Consider the following 21,179-nt stretch of genomic DNA (forward strand, 5'->3'; position numbering starts at 1 on the left):
ATATTCTTGTACAGAGGAGCAGTATTATAGTAGCTATATTCTTGTACAGAGGAGCAGTATTATAGTAGTTATATTCTTGTTCATGGGGCAGTATTATAGTAGTTATATTCTTGTACATAGGGGCAGTATTATAGTAGTTATATTCTTGTACATAGGGGGCAGTATTATAGTAGTTATATTCTTGTACATGGGGCAGTATTATAGTAGTTATATTCTTGTACACAGGAGCAGTATTATAGTAGTTATATTCTTGTTCATGGGGCAGTATTATAGTAGTTATATTCTTGTACAGAGGAGCAGTATTATAGTAGTTATATTCTTGTACATAGGAGCAGTATTATAGTAGTTATATTCTTGTACAGAGGAGCAGTATTATAGTAGTTATATTCTTGTACATAGGAGCAGTATTATAGTAGTTATATTCTTGTACATAGGAGCAGTATTATAGTAGTTATATTCTTGTACATGGGGCAGTATTATAGTAGTTATATTCTTGTACATAGGGGGCAGTATTATAGTAGTTATATTCCTGTACATGGGGCAGTATTATAGTAGTTATATTCTTGTACATGGGGCAGTATTATAGTAGTTATATTCTTGTACATAGGGGGCAGTATTATAGTAGTTATATTCTTGTACATGGGGCAGTATTATAGTAGTTATATTCTTGTACACAGGAGCAGTATTATAGTAGTTATATTCTTGTACATAGGGGCAGTATTATAGTAGTTATATTCTTGTACATAGGGGGCAGTATTATAGTAGTTATATTCTTGTACATGGGGCAGTATTATAGTAGTTATATTCTTGTACACAGGAGCAGTATTATAGTAGTTATATTCTTGTTCATGGGGCAGTATTATAGTAGTTATATTCTTGTTCATGGGGCAGTATTATAGTAGTTATATTCTTGTACAGAGGAGCAGTATTATAGTAGTTATATTCTTGTACATAGGAGCAGTATTATAGTAGTTATATTCTTGTACAGAGGAGCAGTATTATAGTAGTTATATTCTTGTACATAGGAGCAGTATTATAGTAGTTATATTCTTGTACATAGGAGCAGTATTATAGTAGTTATATTCTTGTACATAGGGGCAGTATTATAGTAGTTATATTCTTGTACATAGGAGCAGTATTATAGTAGTTATATTCTTGTACACAAGAGCAGTATTATAGTAGTTATATTCTTGTACACAGGGGCAGTATTATAGTAGTTATATTCTTGTACATGGGGCAGTATTATAGTAGTTATATTCTTGTACATAGGGGCAGTATTATAGTAGTTATATTCTTGTACATAGGGGCAGTATTATAGTAGTTATATGCTTGTACATAGGGGCAGTATTATAGTAGTTATATGCTTGTACATAGGGGCAGTATTATAGTAGTTATTTTCTTGTACATAGGGGGCAGTATTATAGTAGTTATATTCTTGTGTATTTAATTGGATTATTTTTGCATAAATATATTTCTGCAATCCTTATTCAGATGAACTTGAAGGTCACAGAAATTGCAGTGTATATACCCTTATATACTTTTGTTGTTGTCCATCTTTTCATTCTTTCCTTAGTGCAGACAATGCCCACTGCCCATTGCCCATTGCCATGGTGAATCCATATTGTAGGACTGAATGTGCTAATACTTAGTTTCCTCCTCCTCATATTCCATTCAAAGCTGCATCTGAAGTGAAATTCTATTAACCTTTCCGGGCTGATCTATGTCACATGAGGCATCATGGTGCCTCCAGGATTCCTGCCTCTACATCTGACTCGTGCAGTCTGAAGGTCAATGTGACAACACAATGCAATAATATCAACCTATCCGCTGCCGTCACCACGATGCATCAGGAGATAATGCGGTAAATGTTCTCTGTATCTTCAGCACCCAGACACTAATATGCAGCAGGTCCACCACACATGAGCAAAGCCGGAGATGTCAGATTTTTTTTTTCCCCTTTCCAAGTAGTGGCTGAATTGGACCAGAGAAATAATAGATGTATCCATAGAGAATTGTAGAAGTTAGTCCCAACATTCCACCATCTATTGCTCCTCTGGAGGCCTTGCTGTAAAATTCAGGAACCATGATGGCTTCCTGCTCTCCAGAGAAATATCCGCAAACTTCAAAAAAGTTGGAGAACTTAGTAAAATCTCTGCATTTATGAGATGAAAGGAATGGAGAGAGCTTATGGCAGACCCTACTAGACCATGCGAGATCGAGCCATAAAGGAATGAAGAAGAGAGGAGTATATATGCATAAGTGCTAAAAACAGTCAACAGGTGCCCCAGGATGACTGTCCACCTTCCTAAAGGGATTGTCAACACCTGTCCATATGCCCCCATGATCAGGACCCTCCTCCAAGAAGCCATCAAAAACTGGAGTTGTCCATGAATGGGCACCATGTAACAACATGTCCAGCCAGACAAGACTTCCACCATCAAAATCGGTTCTTTGCCCAAAGTTCTAGAAACCGGACCCATGAAGACCTGTTGCAAATGTTTATTGATGACCCAGGAGCCAGGTTTATCCGATTGTTGGCTTTGACCTGCACATATTTGCCGCCTCTCTGATCACAGGGCAGTGACGGCTGCCCAGGTAGGTTTTTGGCGAGTCCGTTTGGCAGGATACCCATCCAGAATTTATCTGCTCACACGAGGGACCTCCCTGGAGTAATCAATGCACTGGTTCATTTGGACAGATGACAACCACTTTGTTTTACTTACAGAAACCAAGAATTTGGCAGATTGTGTGAGGACTGAGATAGGACCCACCCATTTCCAAACACCCACTTCATTCTTAGAGCAACCGGGATGGTGAATGTCACTAAGAAATGGTTTAATTGCCCATGCATCCTTGATCATAAAGTTTGAAGCTTTTCTTTAGCGATACAGTGCCCCTAGTCTCCCACTTTCCACTCCATCGCAACATTCTGTCCGCCTACAGTCACCACTAGAGGGAGCTCATCCAGTAGGGATTTTAGCATCTCCTCCTAGTGGTGGCTATAATTTAAGGAGTCCCTGTCACCACTCCTGGCATTAACATATAATTTAATATTACGGTTCCTAAAATATAACCATCTTTGCGTTCCTCTGTAATTCTTACTATTTCTGAATAAATTGATAACTGGGTGTTAAAATATTTGGTAAAAGTAGTCTGTCCCTGCACAGTCTGATTATCGTAGATCACCGAGGTGGATTCACTAAACTATATGTCCGGGGGAGCAGCACAGACCAAAGGAAATGATGAAGCAGAGTTGGAACAGAGAGGAACAGTAGCGCTGGATGTGCAAGATGGTAGGTGGATCAGCAGAACTGTAAGTACTAGATGCAGCAGAGCCAAATGTGTGGATAACACATAGGATCATGGCAAGTAGGCAGTCAGGCACCTTGTGGCAGGAGTGCCTATAGCACTCAGGAATGGCAGAGTTGAGTAGATAATCATGGATCTTGTTGCAGAAGAATTGAGGGTGCAGAGTAAGCAGAGAATAGTCTGGCAGGCATCTTAATACAGCAGAGATGAGAGTGCAGACGGCATATTGGAATAGCAGAGATGAGCCCAGAAGCTACAAATTATATCTGACACACAGTGTCTGCAAATTGAGATTCCTAAGGCTACTTTCACACTAGCGTTAACTGCAATCCGCCACAATGCGTCGTTTTGCTGAAAAAATGCATCCTGCAAAAGTGCTTGCAGGATGCGTTTTTTCCCCATAGACTTACATTAAGCGACGTATTGACACACGTCGCAACCGTCGTGCGACGGTTGCGCCGTGTTGTGGCGGACCGTCGGGACCAAAAAACGCTACATGTAACGTTTTTTGCTCACGACGGTCCGCTTTTTCCGACCGCGCATGCGCGGCCGGAACTCCGCCCCCTCCTCCCCGCACCTCACAATGGGGCAGCGGATGGCTGGAAAAATGCATCCGCTGCCCCCGTTGTGCGGCGGAGACAACGCTAGCGTCGGGAACCTCGACCCGACGCACCGCGACGGGCCGAGCCCGACGCTAGTGTGAAAGTAGCCTTAGTCATGTGACAAGGCTCATTAAAGGGTCAACATTGACTTGTAGGATTGCTACCTTCCAATATGTGGCAATAGAGTTCTAGCTCTCTTCCTCTCTGAAGAGACAATTTGCATAATTAGCATCTGTGCTTCTTGGAATAGCAGAGAGGAGTAGACTGGTAAGTACTTTGATGCAGCAGAGTTGAGAATATGGACAGCTCCTAAAGCAGCAAAGGTTAGTTGTTATTAGGAGATGGATGTATAGGGTAGAGCAATCAGGCATATGGTCGTAGCAGAGCCAAGTCAGAAGTGTGGCTAAATCCCTGAAAAGCACTTGGTAATACCGTGCATTACTACTACTTGAATACTCGGGCAGCGCACAGCCACCTGAGCCAACCTTGGAAGATAATATCAGAGATGCACACCAGATTACCAAACTAAAGGAGTTGTGCCATGAAAAACACACATACCCTCTTAAAATACAGGTGATAAACGTAAGATTACCGAGGGTCCGAAAGGCCATTGTGTAAATGGAGCTGTAGTAAGCACGTGCGTCCACTGCTCTATTCACCGTCTATAGAAGCGGAGATCGCACATGGTCACTACCACTCTATTCACACAGAACTTTGGTCTCTGTTTTTGGTGGGGATCACAGCAGCTGGACCCCCAGTGATTATGCATTTATAGGCTATACCTATGGATAATATAAGTTGTTCTTTACCAGTCGAACAGAGCCGATAACAGACAGATCCCTCGCTCTTGTGGTCCTCGTCCGAAGATTTATTTCAACTTATCTCTTAAGTTTTCTAAATTGCAAGAGAAATATGAAAGTCGCCCATTTCCTTACGTCCATCGAAATATGCCAGTTCAGATGAGCTGCAGGGATGGGTTTATGGGGTAGAATGATGAGCAGCAGCAATCTTACAGCCATGTCCTGCCTCTTATCTGGATCTCGCTGGCTCTAGTCCGAATCCTGCAAGCTCTAGCCCGGATCCAGCAGGCCCTAGTCAGGATCTTGGAAGCACTAGTCCGGATCCCACAGGTTCTAGTCAAGATCTTGCACGCACTAGTCAGGATGCCGCAGGCTCTAGTCCGGATCCCGAAGGTTCTAGTCCAGATCCCGCAAGCCCTAGTCAGGATCTTGCAGACACTAGTCAGGATCCTGCAGAAACTAGTCAGGGTCCTGTAGGCTCTAGTCTGGATCCCGCAAGCCCTAGTCAGGATCTTCCAGACACTAGTCAGGATCCCGCAGGCTCTAGTCTGGATCTTGCAGGCTCTAGTCCGGATCCCACAGGCTTTAGTCCGGATCCCGAAGGTTCTAGTCCAGATCCCGCAAGCCCTAGTCAGGATCTTGCAGACACTAGTCAGGATCCCGCAGGCTCTAGTCAGTATTCCGCAGGTTCTAGTCAGGATCCCGCAAGCCCTAATCAGGATCTTGCAGATACAAGTCAGGATGCTGCAGAAACTAGTCAGGATCCTGCAGGCTCTAGTCTGGATCCCGCAAGCCCTAGTCAGGATCTTGTAGACACTACTCAGGATCCCGCAGGTTCTAGTCTGGATCCCGCAAGCCCTAGTAAGGATCTTGCAGACACTACTCAGGATCCTTTAGGTTCTAATCTGGATCTTGCAGACACTAGTCGGGATGCCGCAGACTATTGGCTGAATATGTTCTATATTCAACATTCAGATACTAAAAGAACCTGAAATCCAATGTTCATTGCCTAAAATCATTACTGAATCAGTGGCTGAGGTTTTCACTGAACCATAGAGCCAAGGGAAAAATCAGGACATATAAATAATATTTTGACTGGGGCCCATCACAGCCCCTTCTACATCCTGTCTGGTTACAGGGGGAGCCCTGGTCTTCATCCAGTCTCCACACACAAATGTCAGACTTGGGAATCACTACCCATGAACGGAGGAAGACATTTAATACTATCACTATAAAAAAATGTTTTTCTAACGATGAAAATTAATTACCGTATGTACATTTCGCATGTATTTATTCTCTTAAAGGAGATCTTTCTTTTAACTCTCTGTAATATTCACGTGCCAGTATACTAAATCCTCAGGCGGTTTTAATTAAAGTCATATACAGTGGGGAAAATAAATATTTGATACTCTGCCGATTTTGTAAGTTTTCCCACCTACATAGAATGGAGAGGTCTGTAATTATTATCGTAGGTACACTTCACCTGTGAGAGACAGAATCTAAAAAAACCCCCAGAAAATCACATTGTAGGATTTTACAAAATTAATTAGCATTTTATTGCATAAGTATTTGATCGCTGACCAACCAGCAAGAATTCTGTCTCTCACAGACCTGTTAGTTTTTCTTTAAAGGGAACCTATCACCCCGTTTTTTAAAGATTACCGTATATACTCGAGTATAAGCCGAGATTTTCAGCCCAAATTTTTGGGCTGAAAGTGCCCCTCTCGGCTTATACTCGAGTCATGATCGGTGGCAGGGTCAGCGGGTGAGGGCGCTGAGGCATACTCACCTAGTTCCGGCGTTCCTGACGCTCCCCCTGCCCGTCCCACGGTCTCCGGGTGCAGCAGCCTCTTCCCCTGTTCAGCGGTCACGTGGGACCGCTCATTAGAGAAATGAATAGGCTGCTCCACCTCCCATAGGGGCGGAGCCGCATAATTCATTTCTCTAATCAGCGGTGCCGGTGACCGCTGACAGAGGAAGAGGCTGCAGCACCGAAGACCAGCTGTCCGGGGGAAGGAGCGGGACGCCGGGAGCAGGTAAGTATCTCATATTCACCTGTCCTCGTTCCACACGCCGGGCGCCGCTCCATCTTCCCGGCGTCTCTCCGCACTGACTGTGCAGGTCAGAGGGCGCGATGACGCATATAGTGTGCGTGCCGCCCTCTGCCTGATCAGTCAGTGCGGAGAGACGCCGGGAAGATGGCGCCGAGGAGCTGCAAGCAAGAGAGGTGAGTATGTGTTTTATTATTTTATTGCAGCAGCAGCACAGCTATGGGGCAATAATGGACGGTGCAGAGCATTATATGGCACAGCTATGGGGCAATAATGGTGCAGAGCACTATATGGCACAGCTATGGGGCAATAATGGACAATGCAGAGCACTATATGGCACAGCTATGGGGCAATAATGGTGCAGAGCACTATATGGCACAGCTATGGGGCAATAATGGTGCAGAGCACTGTATGGCACAGCTATGGGGCAATAATGGACGGTGCAGAGCACTATATGGCACAGCTATGGGGCAATAATGGTGCAGAGCACTGTATGGCACAGCTATGGGGCAATAATGGTGCAGAGCACTATATGGCACAGCTATGGGACAATAATGGTGCAGAGCACTATATGGCACAGCTATGGGGCAATTATGAACGGTGCAGAGCACTATATGGCACAGCTATGGGGCCATAATGAACGGTATGGAGCATCTATTTTTATTTTTGAAATTCACCGGTAGCTGCTGCATTTTCCACCCTAGGCTTATACTCGAGTCAATAAGTTTTCCCAGTTTTTTGTGGCAAAATTAGGGGGGTCGGCTTATACTCGGGTCGGCTTATACTCGAGTATATACGGTAGATAAAAATAGTGTGAAATAGGGGCAGAGCTGGGCTTTACATTAGTGCCTTTTTGTTGCCTTTATTCCCCCGTTAGGCTGCCGAAATACCTGTGTGAAGTGGCCGTTTTGTCCTGTCACTCAAGTTGGTCAGGTCGGATGGGCGTGGTTACAGCACTGTTTCTCCCCCAGAAACCTGCTCATCATTACGTTGGTGGCGTAGTGGTGTGCGCATGTCCAAAGCGAAGATCCACTGCCCAGGAGATTCAAAACAGCGCGGGCTTCGCTATTCGCCGTTTACCGGTGGGCGCGGCCATCTTTCCTGTGGCCGCGCGTGCGCAGATGGAGCGCTCTGCTGCCCGGGCTTCAGGAAAATGGCCGCCGCGATCTCCATCTGCGCACGCGCGGAATCCCGCGGCCATTTTCCTGAAGCCCCTGGCAGCAGAGCGCTCCATCTGCGCACGCGCGGCCACAGGAAAGATGGCCGCGCCCACCGGTAAACGGCGAATAGCGAAGCCCGCGCTGTTTTGAATCTCCTGGGCAGTGGATCTTCGCTTTGGACATGCGCACACCACTACGCCACCAACGTAATGATGAGCAGGTTTCTGGGGGAGAAACAGCGCTGTAACCACGCCCATCCGACCTGACCAACTTGAGTGACAGGACAAAACGGCCACTTCACACAGGTATTTCGGCAGCCTAACGGGGGAATAAAGGCAACAAAAAGGCACTAATGTAAAGCCCAGCTCTGCCCCTATTTCACACTATTTTTATCTAATCTTTAAAAAACGGGGTGATAGGTTCCCTTTAAGAAGCTTCCTACTCTGCACTCATTACCTGGATTAATTGCTCCTGTTTGAACTCGTTCCCTGTATAAAAGACACCTGTCCACACACTCAATCACACTCCAACCTCTCCACCATGGCCAAGACCAAAGAGCTGTCTAAGGACACCAGGGACAAAATTCTAGACCGGCACAAAGCTGGGATGGATTACAGGACAATAGACAAGCAGCTTGGTGAGAAGGCAACAACTGTTGGCACATTTATTAGCAAATGGAAGAAACACAAGATGACTGTCAATCTTCCTCGGTCTGGGGCTCCACGCATGATCTGGTCTCAGGAGGTAAGGATGATTCAGAGAAAGGTCAGGGATCGGTCCAGAACTACACGGGAGGACCTGGTCAATGGCATGAAGAGAGCTGGGACCACAGAGTCAAACATGTCCAGGCATGTTTGAGATACGCAAATGACCATTTGGAAGATCCAGAGGAGGCATGAGAGAAGGTCATGTGGCCAGATGAGACCAAAATAAAACTTTTTGGTATCAACTCCACTCGCCGTGTTTGGAGGAAGAAAGATAAGTACAACCTCAAGAACACCATCCCACCCGTGAAGCATGGTGGGTTAAACATTATACTTTGGGGGTGCTTTTCTGCAAAGGGGACAGGACGACTGCGAAGGGAGGATGGGTGGGGTCATGTATCACAAGATTCTGGCCAACAACCTCCTTCCCTCAGTAAGAGCATTGAAGATGGGTTGTGGCTGGGTCTTCCAGCATGACAATGACCTGAAACACATAGCCAGGGTAAGTAAGCAGTGGCTCCATAAGAAGCATTTAAAGGTCCTGGAATGACCTAGCCAGTCTCCAGACCTGAGCCCAATAGAGAATCTTTGGAGGGAGCTGAAACTCAAAGTTGCCCAGCGACTGCCCTGAAACCGTAGAAATCTGGATTTTTTTTTTTTAGATTCTCTCTCTCACAGGTGAAGTGTACCTACGATAAAAACTCCAGACCTCTCCATTCTTGGGAAAACTTGCTAAATCATGTATTCAAATGATTTTCCCCACTGTATATACGTATATATACTCTCTAACGATATGCAATATATAGACACCTCTGAGGTCCTTTAATGGACCCTGGATTACCTGCCCATATATAGCAATAACTGACATCTTCAATGAGCCAATCAGAAGCATTAGGCCTCATTCAAAAAGTGAATTAGACACGTTCACTTTTTTAAAAATATTTTTTTTCTTTGCAGCTTTTACTTTTCGGGTTAATTCATTTTATATTTTGATAGGACGGACTTTTACAGGTACAAAATATGTTTATTTTTTTCATTATTTTCAAAGGGAAAAAAGAGGGTGATTCAAGTTTTGTTATTTATTTTTTAGTCCCTATAGGGGACTATAACCTGCAATCGCTTGTACTATATACTGCAATATCACAGTAAAAATTATGGTCTATGAAGCACAATCATGGGGAATCATGGGGGCCTTCAGCAGGCCCCTGCCTGCCAAGGCAACCCATCAGCACCCTGCGTTCATGATGTGGTGCATGGAATGGCGCAGTCAAGTGAATGAGCCCTTAGGCAGACTTTTTTTATTTTTACTAACCGATGAGAACTTTTCCACATTTAGTTATTTGAAATATTTAGCGGCATCTGGACCAGAGATTTTCATGCTCTTCATTTCTGGTGATTTTGTGGCCATAGTGTAGATATAGCACGAAACTAAAATGGCGCGTACGACCGCTCCACATTTCTTATAGAAGAGGGTTCGAATAGGGGGACCCTCCTGAATCAGTGCATGCGACAACTCCTTTCGGAAAAAGATCACTCAGAAGCAGCATATTGATAGCTATCAGGAATATTTTTTTAAAAAGTCACCTGATTATAAAGATGCTTATGATCATACGGGTCGTGTTAATAAAGAGAAAGATAGATACGCTCCGTTAAAATAAACGCCTCTGAATACAGTCATGAGAAATATTCGACTTTGCAGAGAAAAGTTCTGGGGACCAATCACTTGGAAGAAGTAGATCTTCACATTCCTGCAATTCACGATTTACTGGAGACCGGTTCTCCGTATTATCCAGCGTATCGTCACCATTTATGACCGACTCTTCCCTTCGATACTTCCTACAGTCGGATCTCTTTACTGTACTCGTTAGGCCATCGTCGCATCCTCGTCTTTGGTTGTGAGAATTCTCTTCTCTTTCCGAAGCGGTCGCACTCTTTCGAGGTTCACGGGCCACGATTCTCCTTCTATTCTTCGCGATCAGAACTGTTGACCCCTCAAAATGTGAAAACGGAGACAAATCAGGAGACCGAATGGAGCTGTTCTCCAAAAGTCCCAAAAACATGGCCGATTTCCGTCGCTTAGTGTTATTTAGTAAGATATGTCCAATCGTGCTGCTAGATTTGGTCCTGACGGAAAAGGTAGATGATTTGCAACTGGATGCCACACCAAAACGCCATGGGTCAACACTAAGTTTACTGGTTTCTGAAAGCCGCCTTACTATTGGAGTGGACTGCATATTTGGGATAAAGTCTCCCGTGGTCATGTTAATCCATGTTTTATAATGCTCCGACAATGAGCAGACACTTATGCGGGAATCTTTATGCCGGTATGGAAGGACTTCTGTGCAGGAGGAATCGGTTGTACACAGCTGGAGTCTGCTATTCTGAGCTTTGAGGAAGGTGCCACCATCTTCTAGATTGTTACTGGCTTCAAAGAGGTCTGCAGAAGCATCGTACATGTCACCGGTCCTGGTGGATCTGACCTCATTAAATACATTCGCCATGTCCACGTCATAACTTTTTGGATTATCTACGCTCTCTCTAGAAATGACCTTGTCTAACGACATCCCGAACTTGTGTACATAGTCCATGTAAGTACAGTCATCATCGATGAATGTTCTACTAGAAAGCATCTTCAGATACGTTGGACTTCGTCGATCCAGGTTCCAAGTTGAGTCTCTCGAAAGAGGATCAGAAAGATCACTCTTCTCGAAGGATTCTTGGAAATGACTTAGAACAGCAGAAGAAAAGATCTGATCAGCTAACGTGTTTTCATCCGTTGTGGTAACTTTACGGCGAAGGCTGAAGGCACGTGTAATGGATTTATCAAAGTGGCGGTGTGACGCTTCGATCATTACCGTATCATTGAGGGTTTTCCGTGCGCCTACAATATTGTCATCTATCGTTTTGATTTCGTTAGCGCTGATGAGAGGCCTTACTCCCTCGTCTTCCATCTTGGCTATAAACTCGCTCAGGCTTTCGGAGAATGGGAAATCTTCCCAAATTTCCTCCGTGGCCTGATGCGTTTCGGCTGTCTGGGGAGGGATCTGCGCGGAGAGCGCTGAACAGCTTTGGCTCGGACTGTTTCCTGGCTCACAGACGTTCTGCGATTCTTGTCCAGGAGCCATTTCTGATTTGGAACAAAAACTATGAAAGCACGAGGAGGTTTGGAGGCGGCGGGTAATAGTGTGTTTAGGAGAAGAACGTTTAACACTTGCAGTACTGTTAGCAGAGCTGGAGGAATGACTTGTCATATCTGTACTTTTTAGGTTTTCCTCCATAAATTCTGTCGAGTACGGCGCCTGCTCTGCCCGTCTGCCGTCACTCTGCCTGTAATCGCAGCCCTGAGATTCAGTTAATGTGCTGTCTACGGGTGAGGACACCAGGCCGAGGGACTGCTGCCAGTAGTCCACGTAATGATTCCAGCTCTGGTGAAGTCCGGAGCTGCTCTCAGAACAGCCGCGATCGCTCAGCTCTCCGGTTGTGGTGTCGGAGGAGACATTGCTTTTAGGGCGCTGGAAATTGGAGCTCAGTACGGATGACACCAGCTGATTGAAATAACTTAGGATGGTGCAGCTCATTGGGTCTTCATGGAGGAAAATAATCTGACAGGCAACCATGTTCCCCTGCAAATTCGTGTAAGAAAGGGAATTGCTTCTGTCGAAATTCCCTGGAATCTGAGCAATAATAAAAAAGATAAATATTAATATATACATTAAAAAAACAAACAAACAAATTTTTAAATAAAATTAAATGTTTAGAATTAAAACAAAAAAAATAATATAAATCCCAATAAATATAAACACTTGCACTTTATAATAAAAATATAAATCCCAATAAACACTTGCACTTTATAATAACCAATTCTGCACAATTTTTAATAACATCTGGACTGAGAGAAATATTAATGTCATTACAATGGGATATAATACTGATCAGCAAACCCCAAGAAATTCAGAATCAGCATTTTGCTTGAATTTGGCCAGGAAATTCGATTTGCATTGTATTTATTTTGTCCTGAATCAAATGTGCATTATTCGGCTCTACGGTCGGTCTATCAACACCCCGGAGCTTAAAGGGAAGCTGTCACCAAGATTTTGCTAAGGCCAAAAAGACCGATTCCAGTGATGCGTCACTTGCAGGTCTACAGTACTAGCAGAGCTCGGAATGCTGAGCTCCGTATAACTCCTCCCACACCACTGATTGGAAGCTTCCTGTACATAGGTGGGGGCGGGGTTACACACAGCAGTTGACTACAAGGCACGAGACACCTAGTCATGTAGTGATAATCTCCTGCTGATAAAACACTGATTTTATTGAAACAGGAACACAGTTCAGTAAGTGACAAGCCTGGAATCAGGGTCTCTGCCCCTACATCATGCTGTTCTCAGATTACATTGCAAAAAACTACTGACAGGTTCTCTTTAACCTATCAGAATTTAGCAATCTCATTGCGGGGGTAGGGAGAATAATGGGGGCCTGGATCGCCCACATTGAATGCCACAGTAATAAAAGTGCCAGCATCATTTAAGGGGTTAATAATGACTGTAGCTTAGTTCCAATTGCTGCTGTTTAGGGCAGTGTTGTGAATTCCGCTCTTGGGCTCCCTCCGGTGGTTGTAAGTGGCAGTTTTGTGAGTTCTGCTCTTGGACTCCCTCTGGTAGTTTTAAGTGGTACTGCTGCTCCTTGGATTTAGTAGTCAGCAGCTGTTTCCACTGATTGTTTTTCTGGCTCGGCTATTTAGCCTGGTTCCATCCTTCAGCCTGTGCCAGTTGTCAATGGTTCCTGCTTGGATTCACATCTCTGCTTGGATTTCCCTGATATTCTGACCAGTTCAGCAAAGATAAGTCCTTGCTTGTTCTTTTGCAGTCCACTTGTTGTGGACTTAATCTTTCTGCACTTTCTATGTTTTTTCTAGTCCAGCTTGCAATTATGGATTTATTCAGTTAAGCTGGAAGCTCTGGGAAGCAGATTTACCCTCCACACCTTTAGTCAGGTGTGGAGATTTTTGTAAACTCTGTGGTGGATTTTTCTAGTTTTTAATACTGACCGCACAGTATTCTGTCCTGTTCTTTTTATCTAGCTAGACTGGCCTCCTTTGCTACATCCTGGTTTCATTCTGCGTATGTCATTTCCCTCTCCACTCACAGTCAATATTTGTGGGGGGCTGTCTGTCCTTTGGGAATTTTCTCTGAGGCAAGATCGCTTTCCTGTTTCTATCTTTAGGGGTAGTTAGTCCTCCAGCTGTGACGAGGTGTCCAGGGAGTGACAGGAACATCCCACGGCTACTTCTAGTGTTGTGATAAGCTCAGGAACTGCGGTCAGTACAGGTACCACCTCCTCCAGAGCACGTCCCATGTTGCTCCTAAACCACCAGTTCATAACAGGGCAGATGCTAGTTGTAATGCCGCCATCATCTGCAGGCATGAAGCGGGCTCAGGAAAGTGTTAAAAAGTTCCTGGCTGGAAATTCAGCTGCACTAGGTTACAGAAAAATGGAGAACACCTACATGATAAAGCATCTCAGCTCCCCCTACTGGCGGCTGCAGCCAAAAGGTAATAAGATGCTGATCGAGGAAGAACGCTCATCTCACAAAAGACAAAAAACTAAGATGGAAATGAAGCTAAAAGCAGGTAAGATTCCAAATTAGTAAGGAGCTCCACATGGTCGTACTGACAGGTGACACCATTTACCTTCACAGCAAATATGAAGCTTCTACCGATCAGACACCGTTCAGCCGCCTGCAAAAACAAATCCTGAGCGGTGTCGTGATCCAGATCCTCAGAACGTTGGGAAGAATCCTGTAAATGCCTGGAAAGAGGAAAATAATCATAAAGAGAATGTATGCCTGAATACAGCACACTGCTACTAACTGAAAGTACAGAAGTCTTTTTTCTTTAAATTTTTCTTTGGAATTTTTACTTTTTTTTTGTACATGAATATGGGGACGGCCATCTTACCAGGATTTACAGCAGAGGTTAGAGGGCATTCTACAGGAGGAGGAGGAGCTGAGCTGTGACATCACCTATTGTGAATGGTGGATCCTGTGTTATCTACTGTATATACAGGTGTTAGTCATTGTACAGGAGGAGGAGGTGAGCTGTGACATCACCTATTGTGAATGGTGGATCCTGTGTTATCTACTGTATACAGAGGTATTATCACTCATTGCACAGGAGGAGGAGGTGAGCTGTGACATCACCTATTGTGAATGGTGGATCCTGTGTTATCTACTGTATATAGAGGTGTTTTCATTCATTGTACAGGAGGAGGAGGTGAGCTGTGACATCATCTATTGTGAATGATGGATCCTGTGTTATCTACTGTATATAGAGGTGTTATCAGTCATTGTACAGGAGGAGGAGGTGAGCTGTGACATCACCTATTGTGAATGGTGGATCCTGTGTTATCTACTGTATATAGAGGTGTTATCAGTCATTGTACAGGAGGAGGAGGTGAGCTGTGATATCGCCTATTGTGACAGGTGGATCCTGTGTTATTTCCTGTATATAGAGGTGTTATCAGTTGGCAGCATGGAGGACATTCCACAGTACTAAGCAGTGTAACTGTGAAGTCCGTGCTGGGACGAGAAGATCAGTTGCTGTTCTCATGACTATGATATACGGTAATTTCTTTATAATCCAGCATTCCCATGCAAAATGAGCAGTATTTGCGCAGGTCTGCTGGATTTACAGCATTTCTCTGCATATTCAGGTTCATATGAGGAAACAATTGACATTTTCCATTAAAGAGAACATACAACCCGCCTCGGAAAATGTTCTCTTGGCAGAAACAAGTTGTTTGAATAATAAAGGAGAAAAGATTTGTCAGAAAAACTAATCTTATCTGCGGGAAGAGCCGCGGCAGTCAAACAGAGTGTAATAATAAAAATAATAATATGCGCAGCCAGAAATCACCGCAGACGAGAACAAACACTCAGACAATCAAAATGGAAATGAATAAAAGTGCAGCGAAGAGAAGACGGAAAATCAGAACTGAGGACGGTGAACGCCGGAAGCGATTCTCCCGGATAATCTGCAATCTGGGGAGAATGGAGACGAGTCCGGAAAATGAAAGTACTTGCCCAAGACCCCGATACAGATAACCTGTCACCAATATCAGATCGGCGGGGGTCCAACACTCGGAACCCCCACTGATCCAGCACAGCTCCATACACCGTGCTTTGGCCATTCTCAGCTCCTATTGAAGTCAATGTGATCAGTCCTGCAGTACCGAGAACGACCACTAGGCGAATGGAGCTCAGCTACATCCATCTGCTGATCGGCGGGGGAGGGGAGGTGTCGGACCCCTGATCTGAAAGCATACACTCCCAAATATCCACAGCTCCTGTACAGATCAATGTGTCTCCGTGGTAACACTGCATCCACAGGCCACGTACCTGCTGGCCCCCCAACATTGTGTGTATCTCACCTGTGCAGACAATCAGCGCTAGCACCAAAAATCTTTTCCAAGCATTTTCCAAAGATGGTGATAAGATGAAGCCGGTTCTCCTCCGACACCTTCACGCTCAGCTTGTATCGATGGACGGCGTCTTCATACGCACTGCCGCATTTGTGACACTCGTACCTGGCGGACGAAGCACGATAGCAGATGTCAGTACACGGTACCAGCAAATGCGACAGAGGAGGATGGCGAGACGGCGGGGTGCAGTCAGCACGTACAAGAGAAGGAGCCATCGTCATAGATGCTGGAGGTGAAAAATACAAATGTGCACGGTGCCGCTCCAGTCACTGTCTACAATACACGGCGCCGCTCCAGTCACACTCTACAATACACGGCGCCGCTCCATTCACTCTCTACAATACCCGGTGCCGCTCCAGTCACTGTCTACAATACCCGGTGCCGCTCCAGTCACTGTCTACAATACACGGCGCCGCTCCAGTCACACTCTACAATACACGGCGCCGCTCCATTCACTCTCTACAATACCCGGTGCCGCTCCAGTCACTGTCTACAATACCCGGTGCCGCTCCAGTCACTGTCTACAATACACGGCGCCGCTCCAGTCACACTCTACAATACACGGTGCCGCTCCAGTCACTCTCTACAATACCTGGTGCCGCTCCAGTCACTCTCTACAATACCTGGTGCCGCTCCAGTCACTCTCTACAATACCTGGTGCCGCTCCAGTCACTCTCTACAATACCTGGTGCCGCTCCAGTCACTCTCTACAATACCTGGTGCCGCTCCAGTCACTCTCTACAATACCTGGTGCCGCTCCAGTCACTCTCTACAATACCTGGTGCCGCTCCAGTCACTCTCTACAATACCTGGTGCCGCTCCAGTCACTCTCTACAATACCTGGTGCCGCTCCAGTCACTCTCTACAATACCTGGTGCCGCTCCAGTCACTCTCTACAATACACGGTGCCGCTCCAGTCACTCTCTACAATACACGGCACCGCTCCAGTCACTCTCTACAATACCCGGTGCCGCTCCAGTCACTCTCTACAATACACGGCACCGCTCCAGTCACTCTCTACAATACACGGCACCGCTCCAGTCACTCTCTACAATACACGGCGCCGCTCCAGTCATTCTCTACAATACACAGTGCCGCTGCAGTCACTCTACAATACACGGTGCCGCTCCTGTAACTCTCTACAATGCAAACAGCAGATAACAATGGCTGACTGCCGATCCACTAGAACAGGATTTGGATCTGAAAGGTCATGATGTCCCGTGAGGCCAAGTTACTCTCTCGTCAGCATGACGTATGTCCCAGGGCTTGGAAGTGACAGATGTGCCCAGGAAACACAGAACCAAGGTCCGGCTGGAACTGGGCACCACAAATCTGTCTGCTCATCTCCAGTGATATGTTGTAACTGCGCATAACCCCTTTAAAAGAAGTTTCCCAATTTTAAGAAGACTTTTATACATATACGACCCCCTCCCCAAATGCTTTTTATTAGAACAAAAAGAGCAGGTACTCACCCTCCCCTGGTCCAGTGCCAGCTCTCAGGTACACATCACCGCTGCAGCCAATCACCAAACTGGACCCAGACACGGTTATTACCTGCTCTATTTGTCATGTACATAACAGGGTTTGGGTTCCACTTTTCCTTAAAGTAGAAGAGCCCTTTAAGGCTTCATCTAGCACCCCACTACAGTGAGCTGCAATGACTCAAGAGCACAGTGATGACACCCCCCAATAACATGGTACCTGTAGTCCAAACAAGTCCGTCCCATAGAAGCTGCTGCATGGGTGTACATTGTACATGACGACCGCACTGGGGAAGATATGGTAATGAATTTACAAGTTTTCTCCTCTCACTTTTTTCAACGGTTTGCCTACTGCTGGGGTCCCGCTTACCCGCAGATGATGTAACGGGAGCCTCAGATCTGCGGCTCCTGTTACATGGCAGGTAAAGGGTTACACCCAGAGAACATACAGAATCTCACATAGTATGGCTGCCCTCTGGTGGCGGGATTATGTAATGACAGGAGACGATGCATTACCTGCAGGACGTTGGGATCAGTCGGGAGCAGCAGTTCTGACAGGCCGGATAGATGAAGCCGCTGTTCTGGACGGAGAGCACCGTGCCCAAGAGAAACCGCCTCCTTCCATTCATAAACCTGGAAAACGACAACGGGGGGAGACGTCCGGGATCTGCAATAATAAGAAGTGTCATGTAAAGGCTGCAGGATTACACATCCCCCATCATTGGGGGCCCCTTCAATCATGAGCCATTACTTTTTTTATTTCTCCCCCCCAAAGGACTTATTTTTTTGAAGGCCGCCATTCATTTTTTCCACGAAAATCATGAAAAAAAAAATCCAACTGGTGAAATTTCCTCTTCCTTCTTTCCCCCTGCATGATTGTATTATTTTGGAGGGGGGGGGGGGGGTTACACCATTGAATGTGGGTAAAAATGACTTGACGCCACGATCAGTTACAGCAAAACACAAAGATATACTGAGATTTTAGTGTCGAGGGCAGGGAGTGTTTTTTTTTTTATTTTCTGATGATGGAGCTGTGTGGACCCTTGTTTTTTAATGTGGCGAGCGTTATTTGTTTTCTATTGATACCGTTTTGGTTACATATGACGTTTCGATCTCTTTTTATTTTTTATTGCATTTTTTGGTCAGTGCTGCGACAGACTATTAAAAGGAATCAGAGGGTTTTTGCCACTTATTCTGAGAGCAGCCTGATATAGGAGGGGAAGAGACCTTGAATACAGCAATGTGTCACTTGCTTAGCAGCTTGCTCTGCTTTCAGTATAATCAGTGTTTTATCAGCAGGAGATAATCACTACAGGATTAGCTGCCTCGTGGTCCAACCATGCCCCCTCCACTGATTGGCAGCATTCTGTCAGCATAGGGTGTGCACAGAAAGCTGCCAATCAATGGTGTGGGCGGGGTTATACAGGGCTCAGCATTCCGAGTCCTGCTACATCTGAGGAATAAAAACAGTGATTGTATCAAAACAGCAGCAAGAAGTCCAGTAAGTGACACGTTGCTGTAATCAGGATCTCTGCCCCTACATCAGCTTGGGTAGGAGAGTGTGGCCATCAGGATCCACACTCCCCCCTGACCCTCTTGGGAGGGGTGCCGACCATAGACGGATTCTAGTTTGCTCAGGCAGATGATGGCAGCAAGATTGAGTCTCCCTTGGCTTCAACTAGCGGAGGCCACTAATCCCTCACTCTTGCTATGGACTCCTGGCTCGGAGAGGCGGAGAATGTTCATGGGGGGCCTTTTCCTCTCGTTGGAGTGGGCCACAATTGACTGGATCCTAGTTCACATTTTTAGCGCACAGTTCTCAGTCTCTTAAAACGCTGGAATCAGAATCTCTGTCCCTACATCATGCCGAGCAGCTCTCAGATTAAACAGTAAAAACCTAACAGCTCGGAGAGGCGGAGAACATTTATGGGGGGGATGGGGGGACCTTTACCTCTCGCTGGAGTGGGCCACAATTACCTGTTTTCTAGTTCACTTTTTTACTGCATTGTCGTCAGTCCCTTAAAATGCTGGAATCAGGATCTCTGTCCCCACATCATGCCGGGCAGCTCTCAGATTGAAGAGCAAAAACCTAACCGCTTCCTACTAAGGGTTCTGCAGTGTAATATACTTTTTATTTTGCTATATCTTGGGATTGGGTAATGGAGGGCGGTGATTTAAAATGTGAAAAAAAAAAAAAAAAAAAAAAAGAGAAATCTCAAAACAACATTTTTCTTATTTTCCGTCCCTCTACCCGCTCACCTTCCCTTATACAGCGCCACACTATAGTATTGCGATATACAGTGCGTATCACGATCTAGGATCCCAGTGCGCATCTGGACTTTATGGGTGGACTAAGATGGCGGCGATCGGGGGGAGAAGGGGCCTACAGCGAGACCCCCAGCTGCTGCCACACCTAAATGCCGCGGTCACATGACCATCGGCGCTCGTTCCCGCACACTGCTGCTAGCCGCGATCAGAAAGAAATTAGATTTAATAGATTTATTTTCATTATTTTATATTTTTATTATATTTACTATAAATAGAAAATACAACAAATTATCTAGTTGCTAAAAGGTAAATACAAGGCACACTGGGACTTGTAGTCCGCCAGCTGAGAATCATACTGTGAGGCTGAGACTTGTAGACCAACACCAGAAACTCAGAAAGACTCGAGAAAAGAGGTGCAAGTGGTCAAGAAGGGCCTGAGCCCTGGACGGTGCGCACTGCATGCTGAGGCTTGTAGTCCTACACTGAGTGACCCAGCTCAGACCCGCGCTCCGGAGCCCCCACATGACCGAACACTCACCTCACTAACAGAAGACTGCGGGCTTCTGCTGCTCCTCGAGTTTTTAAACCGGGCGCCCTCGTGACGTCATCAGAGCAACACACTTCCTGGTTACGAAGGAGAAACCGTAACTACCAATCACAGCGCTCCTTACTACAGGTGAGACACATAGAACGGCTTCAGTCATTGGTGGAAGTAAAAAAAACAAACAAACCTTGACTGATACTAGAGGACAATATGTATTTCTCAATACTATGACCCTAATGGACGCCATGTTGTTGTCGCCGATGTTGTGGAGTTTGCAGCAATGCAATCGTCAAGAAAATACTTTATAGTTACAAAAGCAGGGACAGATACTGGAGAGAGAGTGATGAGACTAAATATGACGTGATTGTGTTCATAATATATAACTGTATAGTCTAGTAACCGGCTCCCCACAGGGATATATATATAACATATATGAGCATTACTATTATCTTCACACTGATGAATGCTCAAATTCTTGCAGAAAATGAAGTCTTTCTCCCAGAAAAGTATTGCACTCACACCTCTTTTGTTACACATTCCTTTGTGTGCATTGGAACAACACAAAAAAACAAACAAAAAAAGCAAATTGGACATAATTTCACACAAAACTCCAAAAATGGGCCGGATAAAATTGTTGTCACGTTTCCAAATGCTCAAGTACTCGTTATTCAAATCGAGCAGGTCGGACGCTCTGACGAGGTCGACTCGTGCAACGAGTATAATGAAAGTCAATGGGAAACTGGAGCATTTTTCCGGCAGAACCGAACAGGAGGGCTGGTAG

The 21,179-nt window shown here is 45.4% G+C and overlaps 1 protein-coding gene across 1 annotated transcript; it reads right to left on the minus strand.

Annotated features, from left to right (window-relative positions):
* Positions 1-9,298: 9,298 nt before the first annotated feature.
* On the minus strand, positions 9,299-20,498 carry DDIAS (DNA damage induced apoptosis suppressor). Its single transcript, XM_077298659.1, has 5 exons — positions 20,393-20,498; positions 18,103-18,253; positions 16,055-16,210; positions 14,317-14,434; positions 9,299-12,300 (listed from the first exon to the last, which is right to left on the minus strand). The coding sequence occupies exons 2-5, from the start codon at positions 18,213-18,215 to the stop codon at positions 10,276-10,278; spliced, it is 2,412 nt and encodes an 803-aa protein (XP_077154774.1). The 5' UTR covers positions 18,216-18,253; positions 20,393-20,498; the 3' UTR covers positions 9,299-10,275.
* Between the last annotated feature and the right edge of the window lie 681 nt (positions 20,499-21,179).

This window comes from Ranitomeya variabilis, chromosome 3, assembly GCF_051348905.1.
Source record: "Ranitomeya variabilis isolate aRanVar5 chromosome 3, aRanVar5.hap1, whole genome shotgun sequence".
NCBI classification, from domain to species: domain Eukaryota; kingdom Metazoa; phylum Chordata; class Amphibia; order Anura; family Dendrobatidae; genus Ranitomeya; species Ranitomeya variabilis.

What these genes read in the sequence shown, in the direction of transcription:
- DDIAS (XM_077298659.1), bottom strand. Translation starts at nt 18,215, where the DNA reads ATGAATGGAAGGAGGCGGTTTCTCTTGGGCACGGTGCTCTCCGTCCAG. An exon ending in AGCGCTGATTGTCTGCACAG is followed by an intron (nt 14,435 to 16,054) that starts GTGAGATACACA and finishes TCCTCTTTCCAG; the next exon opens with GCATTTACAGGATTCTTCCC. An exon ending in GCTTCATATTTGCTGTGAAG is followed by an intron (nt 12,301 to 14,316) that starts GTAAATGGTGTC and finishes ATTATTGCTCAG; the next exon opens with ATTCCAGGGAATTTCGACAG.